Source organism: Tinamus guttatus, unplaced genomic scaffold, assembly GCF_059628265.1.
Source record: "Tinamus guttatus ecotype Peru unplaced genomic scaffold, ASM5962826v1 Tinamus_guttatus_pri_ptg001366l, whole genome shotgun sequence".
Classification (NCBI taxonomy): Eukaryota; Metazoa; Chordata; class Aves; order Tinamiformes; family Tinamidae; genus Tinamus; species Tinamus guttatus.
In genome coordinates, this window is record NW_028289900.1 from 23,499 (window position 1) to 33,642 (window position 10,144).

Consider the following 10,144-nt stretch of genomic DNA (forward strand, 5'->3'; position numbering starts at 1 on the left):
TTCCGCCGCTCTTTTGCGAGTCCTTCCCGCAAAGGAGGAAGTCTTCTCCCGTTTTTCCCCGAAACGCGCAGGGCTCCAGCAGGGCGGAGGAGCCGCGCACCCAGCGCCAGCCGCTCCCGGCCCCGCTGCGGTGCGGGGCGGGGGGGGAGCCGGGGAGGGCCCGGAGGCCCCGCGGCCTCACCGCATGGCCGGGCACCGTCCTCCGGGGCTCCGCCGCCGCCAGCCGGGTCGCGGTGCCGGTGCCGGTGCCGGAGCCGGGGCCGGGCTGGCCCCGCTCGCAAGTTGCGGGCCCCGCACGCCGCCCTCTGCAGGACGCCGCGATCCGGGCCCCGCGCCGCCCCCACGGGCTGTCCCGCGCCCCGGCGCCACCGCCCCGCCCCCGGGGGCGGCACCGGCACGGGGCGGGGCCACGGAGGGGCGGGGCATGTGTGGGCGGAGCCGGAGGGGGCGGAGCCAGCGGGGGGAGGTGCGTGCATGGGGGCGGGGCCACAAAGGGCGCGGCGCAGGGGCGGGGTCTGGGCGGCGGAAGTGCGCGCGCCGGAAGCGCGCGGCGTTGCCATGGAGGAGCTGAGCGCGGCGCTGGCCGCCACCGCCGCCGTGTCGGCCGCGCCGCTCAGCCCCGCCGCGCCGCACCCGCGCTTCGCCCGCTACAAGAGCCGCGGCCGCGGCCCCGCGCAGGCCGAGCGCCGCGAGCGCCTCCTGCGCCTCCAGCGAGCGTAAGGGCCGCCGCGGCGGGGGCGCGCGTGGCTGCGGGCGCCATGGCGCCTCGCCGGGGTGGCGGCGCTGGCGGCGGCGGGGCTCTGTCTTGGCGCCCTCCAGCGCGGGCCCCTGGGCTCTTCCCCGCAGGAGGCGGCTGGACTACGTGAACCATGCGCGGAGGCTGGCGGAGGACGACTGGGCGGGCGTGGAGAGCGAGGAGGAGGATGAGGAGGGGGAGAAGGGCGAGGAGGAGATGGACGTGGATGTGCCCAGGAAGCTGCCCAAGCGCTACGCCAACCAGGTGGGGGGCTGCCCGCGGCCGGACGGCGCGAGGGACCGGACGCGGGGTTAGCAGGGACGTCCCACTGTGCAGCGCGGTCGTGAGGAGGAGCTAGGCCACCTCTGTAGCATCCAGGATACCTGTGGAAGCCAAGTCCGAACCTGTCTGCTTTGTTCTTGAGCTGTGAGTTTTCCGTGGCTTCAGGAGAGCTGTTACTAATTGCTTTTTTTTTTTTTTTTTTTTTTTTTTTTTTTTACACTCCTTTGCATGTGTGTTTCTCAGCTGATGCTGTCGGAGTGGCTGGTTGACGTCCCCTTGGATCTGGAGCAGGAGTGGGTTGTGGTGGTGTGTCCCGTAGGAAAAAGGGCGCTAGTGGTGGCCTCCAAGGTAAGTGACAGCAGTGGCAAGGTCTGAGCAGCCAGAGATGGATGTGAATGTGCCTCTCATACCATCACTGTGCCAAAACCAAAGGCCAGCCTGTGTGTCTTGCCTGCCTTGTACTGTGGGAGCAGTGCAGGGCCAAAACTCTCCTTGAACTAATTTGGGCCTGGGAGAGATGAAAGCAACAGAGCCATCAGTGCTGCTGTCCCCTGATGGGCTGCGTGGGGTGGGTGTAATGGAGAGCTGCATTTCAGAGCCCCTACGAGTGCAGGGAGAGCAGCCTTGACCTTTCTCTCCCCTTCTTCCTTGCAGGGCTCAACAGCAGCTTACACCAAGAGCGGCTTCTGTGTCAACAGGTTCCCATCCCTGCTGCCAGGGGGGAACCGGCACAACTCACTGAATGACAAAGGTAATGCAGAGGCTTCTGAAACAGGCGGAAGAGACCGGCCTGCTTCTCTACGTGTGTGTGTGTGTGTGTGTGTGTGTGTGTGTGTGTGTGTGTGTGTGTGTGTGCCTGTCTGCATGCCAGGCATGGTGCTTGTGCCCTTTCCTGCTACTGTTGGCTTTAGGCCTGTTTGTGAATCTGTGGGGATAACTAGACATGTCTAATCACACAGACAACCCTTATGCTGTACAAGAACAACTTTTATCAGTTGTCTGGCTGGCAAATGCTCTCAAACCTCAACATCTTCCTCTCAACTGCAGGGCCCAGAGAGCTGTGTACAGTGTCTTTCTAGTGACTCCCTGGTGTTTCTCAAGTTAAAGGGTGTAGCTTTTCTTGCCCAGAAAGAGGATGGCTTTGTTTAATATCCCACGCAGTTGCATTGCTTGCCCTGAGGAGGGATTAGCAATGGATAGACAGTGCTAAAAAGTGCCTTCAGTTGAAGCTCTTGTCCTTGTTGGGTGCCTAAAGCTGAGCTTTTTGTGGGCATAACTTCCATTTAGAACAAGGGAGCCTCCCTGCATGTCTCGGGCTTCCACCAGTGCTAGGGATTAGTGCAGGAGAGACTTGATCTAGCAATTGCCTGTGGCTTTGGTAGGATGTGGAGCATGTCTGGACTCCCTGTGTCTGTGTGTGTGCAGTTTACAGCATCTTGGACTGCATCTACAATGAGGCAAAGCAGACGTACTATATCCTCGATGTGATGTGCTGGAGGGGACACCCTGTTTATGACTGCCAGGTACTGACCCCCTCCCACGTGCCCTGGCCTCTCTGGCTGGATGCAGCCCATCATGCAGTAGGATGGATCTTCAGTGTAAACACTGGCCTCTCTGCAGCTTGTGGGGCAGTGGTTAGTAGAACAGCTGGGCAAATCCTTTGGGGATAGCAGGGGAGGTAGCAGAGCTTGGGATGCTTGTTGGTTTTGCAGGGTAGAGCCGAGTTCCTCAATCTCCTGGGCAAGCCCAGAGGAATGGAGGAAACCAAGCTGCCTCTGCAGGCACTCAAAGTCTGTGAGAGCCCATGTGCAGATTAGGGGTGCATGGTGAACACTCACTAAGTCTTCCTTTCCTTTCCCCAGACTGACTTCAGATTCTTCTGGCTCCTCTCAAAGATCCAAGAGGAGGAAGGGCTAGGAGAGAAAAGCAAGATTAATCCAGTAAGTTTTTGTTCTGAGTCGGGTAAGCTGTCCTGTTCAGCTGGTTTCAGCACCCTTGTTCACAAGGGGAAGCCTTTTTCCATCTTGAAGGTCAGTCCTAGAATTGTGCTTGTGCTGAAATAGGATACCCTGTTCAAGATGTGAATAGAAACACTGAACACTGTAAATGAGATGTGGTGGAGTTCTTTTTTGTCTTTTTTTTTTTTTTTAACCAGCCAAAGTGCTGAGGGGAATCAGAGTGCAGGGTATCAGCTTTTTTGTGCTGTCTTCAGCTTCCCCTTGAAGAGGAATGGAAAACAAGTGTGGTTTCTGCAGACAACCTTGATGGGCAGCCTGACTATGATGGGAATTATCCTGTGGGAGTCTGTCGGGCTCCCAAAACAGAGCTCAAGGATCATAAAGCCTTTAGCCTTCCCTCCTGCTTAAACCAGCCATTGAATTAATAGAGATGGAAGTCAGATTTCTTGATCTCTGTGTGGCTGCACTGTGTGTGCAGGCACAGTGAAACAGAGCAACTCCTGCAGACTGTGAAGCAGATGGGCTATTAAGGGAACAAATGCTGCAGTGCCAACAGCAAAGCTATTGGCAGTTGGAGAACATCCTGTTTGACCCCAAGAGGAATGGCCAGAAAACGAGTACCTAATAAAGGGGAGTTGTTTTGGCTCTCATTTCCTGGGTGGGAAGGTTTGTGAGCCTGAGCCGGCAGCTGAGCGCAGACATCTGTCTGCTTCGCATCCTGCCCGCAGGTCATCGCTTTCTATTTTGGTTAAGGGAACTTCTCGGGGTCAGCTCCCTTGGAAAGGCCTTCCTGCAGCCTCGAATGCTTGGGAAAAGTATCAGAAGGAAGTGGGAGCTGAGTCCCTGCCACCTGTGTCTCTTAAATGCCAAAAAGTACCAGAGAGGGTAGTTGTAACTAGGATGGTATAGACACAAAATACTCGAAATGGGTCATTCTGGTGTGTTAGGTCTCGTGCTGTCCGGGTGTTGGCAATCTTGGGGCCTTCCTCTAAAGGTCGCCTTCTGTTACTGAAATGAGAGTTCTCAAACTGCTCCACTGAGCAATGTGCACGCTCTATCCAGTATTCCCAGAGAGGTGGCAAGGGTGTTCTCCACATGCTGTTCTTACCCCTCACATACTTACACTGATTTTTATTCTACGAGCTTTCACAAGGTGCTTCTTGTTATTTTAGTAGGATAGGACTGTCAGAGCTGAACACCTCAGTCCTGTCATTTTTTGCCTCCAGACCCAGGGCTTGCTCTGTTGAATCACATCAGAGGTTTGTGTGTCCCCATAACCAGTCTCTGTGATTACTATGGGATGCTGAGAGTGAATTGTTGTGGTTTTGGTTGTGGAAGTGTCTCTTCTAACCCTCTGCTACTCTTTCAGTACAAGTTTGTGGGTCTGCAGAATTTCCCCTGCACATCAGAGAGCCTCTGTAAGGTGCTGGCTACGGACTACCCGTTTGAGGTGAGAACCTGCAGCTTTGGGGCCGGAGCTCGGGTTGGAGGCAGCCCCGCTGTGTGTCTGCCAATGCCTGGAGGGAGGTGCAGCTCAGTTACTTCATCCGTCTGTGTGTGACGTGCTTGCACAGCGTAGCTGTCCTCCTCTTGCAGGAGGGAAAGAGGATGGGTGTTGAATTCATGCCAGGTTCTGAGGGGTTCCAGGTTTTAGTGATGGACACATGGAACATACTGGATCTGGGGGCAGTGGCCACTGCAGCAGTGGCTGGCATGGATTCAAACAGGTCTGTCTGGCTGCTGCCACTGGATGTGGCACAGATGACAGTGCAAAATCTCCCTGTGCTTCAGTGCAGAACGAGCAGATTCCTGCCTTTCAGTCAGGCTGGTTCTGACTTGAAGATGGTCGTTCCTGCAGCGAAAGTACCTAAATGGGACAGGTCCATTTGCTGTCAGCTTTAGGAGCAAGAACTCTTCAGCGATCCATGCAGAAGGCAGGCTGGCCAGGGAACTAGCTGTGCCACCCACTTCAGCTACGTGTGGTTGTGAGCAGCGAGGCAGATGCCTTAATGAAAGCAGCTGGGGCTGCTTTTGATGGCAACCCTGGGTGACTTGGCACTGAAGTGGAAGAGGATGGCGGAAACAGGGACATTCCAGCAGAATGGCAGTGACAAACATCTGGGAGCCAGAAGCTTTTCCAGCTGCTGCAGCACTTCCTGCAGAGTGCCCAGTTTCAGCACTAATTTGGGAAAAGCCTTCACGAAGGTTGCTTGTCCTGCTAAGCCAAAAGCCACCTGGATTAAAAGGTACCTCTTGTGCTCTTGTAGCCCAAGTTAGAGATCATTGTAAGTCAGGTTTAAACCCTAGTAATGCTGTTTTGGCTGTAAGGACTGAGTTTGCCTTCTGTTCGTCAAAGCAGAGAGAGTCCTCAAGAAAAGTTCAAGTCTCAGCATCTTGCCGACGTTGCGAGATCATGCTCTGACCTCAGAACGGAGCGTGCAGGGTTCTTGAGAAGGTATTTGGGATTTTCCTCCGACTGTATTTGTAGAAACAGTCATTCCTGAAGGAAGCTTCCTTCCTGAGGCATCTGTTCCCATGAGGAAAGGCTGAGGAGTATTATCCCACTGTGGTCAGAGCAGAAATGTCTCAGCTGGCTAAGGGAGATGGTTGCGAAATGCCCAAGGAGGAAGATGGAGTCAGGCAAACTCTGCCTGTGACCCCGCTGTGATTTGCCGCCACGCTGTTCTCCGGTCAAGGTGTGATCCTGTCAGGCGAAATGTGGTGTTTCCTGGGGCTGTGGCCTCGGAGAGGCATGGTGCTGTATTTCCAGAACTAGATTGAACCTGGGTCTCATTTTAAGGTGCCACAAGAGGGAGCCCAAGAAATCCTCATAAATAGGATTGGGACTGAAAGAAGGAAGCTTTGTAAGAGGCAAAGTATGACCTTGCCATAGGTAATACAGTGTAATAAACATCTTTTTGACAGGCCTCAGCAACTTGTGATGAATCCTGCTAAATAAATTTGTGAAAATTTAGTGTGCTCGTTCAGCATGGAGTGATCCACTGCTGTTTGGCCTAATGGAAGATCTCGTGTGTGTGAGATGGCAACTGATGTGTCAGTATTTTCATATTTGGGTCTCTGGAATTAATCTGTAACCTTAAGGCTGGGACCTGATCCCTCATCAGCTATATTTAGTGGCAGATTTTTCCACCGAGTTGATCGGACTTTGGGTCAGTTGACTGACACTCAGTTTTAAGGGGGTTTTGGAGGAGATCTTAAGAGTTACTGACCTTCTCACAGACCTAAAATAACATTCAGGTGTTCTTGGAAGCTCACAGAGCCAAAATTTCAGAGAAGCTGCCCTATCAAGGAATGGGAGTATCTTTAAGGATCTAAAATCTGAAAAGCGTAGTCACGAAGAGTGCAAATCCTGCCAAGCCGGTTTCTCATTGGGTTCAGCTGTAAGAGACAGTATCAGCTTTTATTGTGATGCGGCTAGTGCCGGTACAGTGACGCCAGGCAGGGACATGGCAAGCAAATTAAGTAAACTGGAGGGAATATGGGAACTGCAGTATCTTAAGGGAAACCATGAGAAGGAAGGACATGACCCAACTCTTTGCCAGGCTGAACGCCATTGACTTCCCCAGCTTGCAGAAAATGTTTGGAGAGAGTAGAAGATAGAAGCTTTTCCAGGCTTTGATGCTACTCAGACTCCTGTGGGTGCTGAGGAATCCCTCTTGCTCATCCAGCATTGTGCCACAGCTGGAATGTGTTGGATGTGCAAGCCCTACACAGGGTGACGGTTTGGCAGGGGGGCAAAGCAGAATCTGGCCTTTTCCAAGCCCTGCAGGGAGGCACTGGAAAGCTTTGTACTCTAGATATCCAGAGGGCTACATGTTATACAAGCTCCTGATGTTTACTGTGCTGGTTTCATGTTTTCCTAAGATGGGAATCCCCCTTTTTCTGGGATTGTTTTGTAAGAACTTAACCGTGATCAAAAGTCCTACCCGCTTTGCTGGAATTGAGCATCCCCTTAGCAAAAATGGACTTGTGCCTTCCTGTTGCTCAGCCTGGTTCACAGCCCAGCACTGTAGCAGAAATCGCCTTGATTTGCAGTTCAAGCTGATTCAGTCGCTCATTCCTGAGTGGATATGTAGGTACTGACCCACTGTGCATCTTGTGCTGGAAAGAGCACCTCCTTGGATGTCACAAGCAGGGTCCAGCCTTGCGGAGCACCCCCATGGGAAGCCCAGGAAGAGAGAGCCGAAAATCCTTTAGAGCGGAGGGGAAATGGGGAAAACATCAGCCAGCTGCAGCAGGGCGTAAATAGCAGCACAAGAATTAGGGGGTAAACCTTCTCTGGCCTGAGTGCCCTTAACTGTCATTGATTGCTGGGGAAGTTCTCTCTTGAGAAGCATTAAGAATTTGTTTTGCATAAGCAAGCTGAAAGAGCCGTAGCAGTGGTAGGGATTGGGGCTCCTTGGCGTCACACAATCTGGCTAATTGCTTTCCAAATGTATTATTTAGAATAATCTTAATCCACTAAAATGGCCTTTTTGTGTGCTGCTTTCTTCGGAAACCCGATGACTTTTCTGAAGAATGGGATCACAGCAACCAGGCAGGAAACACTGATGCTGTCATCTGCCTGAAAGCGCTTGCCTCCAGTGGGCTAAGGCCACCCAGCAGCCGTCAGACTTGTGCAGAACTCGCACTGGTTTTTGAGGCTGGGAACTGTGCAGGTTTCTGCTGTCTTCTTTATTGTGCCGCTTGAGGGGAAAAAATGCTCCAGCCGGTAGGTTGGCCTGTGAGCTAAAAGCAGTGCTGTCATTTGGCCTTCTCTTGTCACCTGCAAAAGGCTCCAGCTCTGGTCCTTTATTTGCTGCCTCTCTCCTTTCCACAGGTTGATGGGCTCCTTTTCTATCACAAGCAAACCCACTACATGCCGGGCAGCACCCCGCTCGTGGGCTGGCTCCGGCCCTACATGCTCCCTGACATCCTGGGGCTCGACGTGCCTCCCACCCTGCTCACTGCCAAGCCGGACTACGCTGGGCACCAGCTCCAGCAGATCATGGAGCACAAGAGGAGCAAAGAGCTGGCAGCAGGGAAGAGTCACCCAAGTGCTGAAGAGGCTGCGAGGAACGGGCGGTACGAGCTGGAGCACTTGTCCACTCTGCAGCCAGCAAACTCTCCCAAGGGCCGGGATGAAGCCGGGAGCCAGATGGAGAATTAGGTTATTGTAACACCTGGCTGGGTAAGGAGAGGGCGAGGAGTTACCTGGTGTCCCCACTGTCACTTGTGCTCCCTGAGCATTGGGAGCAAGGGAGTTGTTGGATGGCTTTGTTTAAAAGGGCCTGAAAGTGGAATGTTTTAGTTTTGTTCTCTGTTTTATTTTGGTAGGATGCTCACTTTGGTGAGGGGCTTCAACAGGATTGTCTGGTTCTTTAAGGCGGTTGCCCCTTGTGGGGAGGAATAATCTGTCCAAACTGCAGGGTTCCTGATTTAGCTTCTGCCCCTGCTGCTGTTAGAGCCTTTGGCGAGTCGCTACCCAGGAACAGTGCTCAGGCCTCGCAGATGCAGACCCTGCTACTCACCTGAGCACCTCCTACAGACGCTCTTCCCCAGGCCAGGAAGCTCGGGGCATTCCAGCCTTCGGTCCAGCTGTTTACACGGAAGCCTTTTCAATGAAAGTTTTGTGGTCAGTCTGCTTCTACTAACAGGCTTTTTTTTTTTTTTTTTTTTTTTTTTAATGACTGCTTTGCAGCAGACTTCTGCAAGCTGCAGGCTGTGCTTTCCACACCCCTGCATTCCCAAGAAACCCCATTTCCTTGCGCTGGAAATGGCCCCCGCCTCCAAGCGCAGCTTAGTGCGGGATGCCCGCAGAGCTCCCCTCTCCGGCCTTTTCTCAGGAGGGGAAGAAAGGAACGAGCTCCTTGTTGGAGTTAGCATTGATGGTGCCAAATAAAAGGTTTCTTAGAAATTTAAGTCCTTGAACATCTTCCTACTACCTTGGGCTCTATCCCTGCTCTGTCTCACAAATATGGATTGAAAAGGGTTTTAGCGCTAACAAACAGAGGAAATGTTTGTTCAGGTTGGATTCTCATCAGTGTTTTGGGCCTTATCTGCTGTGCAGTCTCTTATCCTGGCCCAGGCTCCCTCTGCAACCAGCCGGTCTGCGTTTCCCCATCTCAGTTTTATCATGGATAACGTCCTTGCATTGCCATTCCCAGAGGTCCTAGTCCCTTCTTGCAAAGCCGGACCACTCCAGAGGTGGCAGGAGAAGATGGAAGGGGGCGGGAAGTAGCTGCTTCCATGGAAAAGCCTCCCCTTGGCTCTGGAAGGAAGGACCACGTGGCGACCCCAAGAGCAGCAGAGGCTGTACACACAGACGGGGGCACTTAGATTCTGCCCTCACTCCCCCATTTTTCCCAGAAAAACTCGTTTCTTTGCCAAGTGTGTAGGCTGCTTGTACTCATCTGCCTCCCCAGCCACTGTTAATTATAGCAGCAGGGACTGTCACAAATGGCACTGCCTGAGGAGAGTGTGCCAGCGCAGCCCGTGCTTGCTGTGGCCATCCTTGTGCCACATCCAGTGCTTCCTAAACAGCGGGTCACTGTCCCCATGCAAGATCTGTGCATAGCCACGGCTTGGGAACACTGTAGCTCCTGTTTTGGCCTCCGTGCTGCCCTTCACCCGTGCTCAAGGTGCCCAGCGAAGGGCAGACGGCAGCAGGAGCTGAAACCTGGCTGCAGGGGCGCTTCCTTGGGCTGCTGCTCCCAGCGATGGCGCTGGGAGGGAAGTGGCTGCAGTTTTCCCCCCGCTCCTGGTGAGGCTGCATATTTTCCCTTTTATAAAAGCATGAGCTGGCTTGGAGGAATAAATATTTGCGTTAGGAGTCCCGCTGGAAAGGGGAGCGGGTGTTTGGAGAGGCAGTGTTAAGCGGAAGGCGCCGGGGCCAGCGCAGTGGGTGACGGGGCCTGTTTCGCTCGCCGGCTGCGCTGCCGGCTCTTCCCTGCCCTCCGCGAACCGTCCTCGGGGCCGGCGGGGAGGGCTGGGCCAAGCGCCCGGGCTCCCGCTGCGGCGCTCCCGGCGGAGGCGGCTCCGCGGGGCCCTGCGCCGGCCGCGGGCGGGAGAAGCGGCGGGGGCGGCGGCTTCCTGGCCCGCCTCCCTCCCTTCCCTGCTTCCCTCCCTTCCCTGCTTCCCTCCCTCCCTCCGCTCCGTCCGCGGGCTC

General features: G+C 54.4%; 1 protein-coding gene across 1 annotated transcript; it reads left to right on the forward strand.

Moving 5' to 3' along the window:
• Window positions 1-558: 558 nt before the first annotated feature.
• SNUPN (snurportin 1) lies at window positions 559-8,618 on the forward strand. Its single transcript, XM_088539089.1, has 8 exons — window positions 559-716; window positions 847-1,000; window positions 1,262-1,366; window positions 1,673-1,769; window positions 2,444-2,541; window positions 2,881-2,958; window positions 4,346-4,426; window positions 7,817-8,618. Exons 1-8 carry the CDS (start codon window positions 559-561, stop codon window positions 8,144-8,146), a joined length of 1,101 nt encoding a protein of 366 aa, XP_088395215.1. The 3' UTR covers window positions 8,147-8,618.
• The last annotated feature ends 1,526 nt before the right edge of the window (window positions 8,619-10,144 follow it).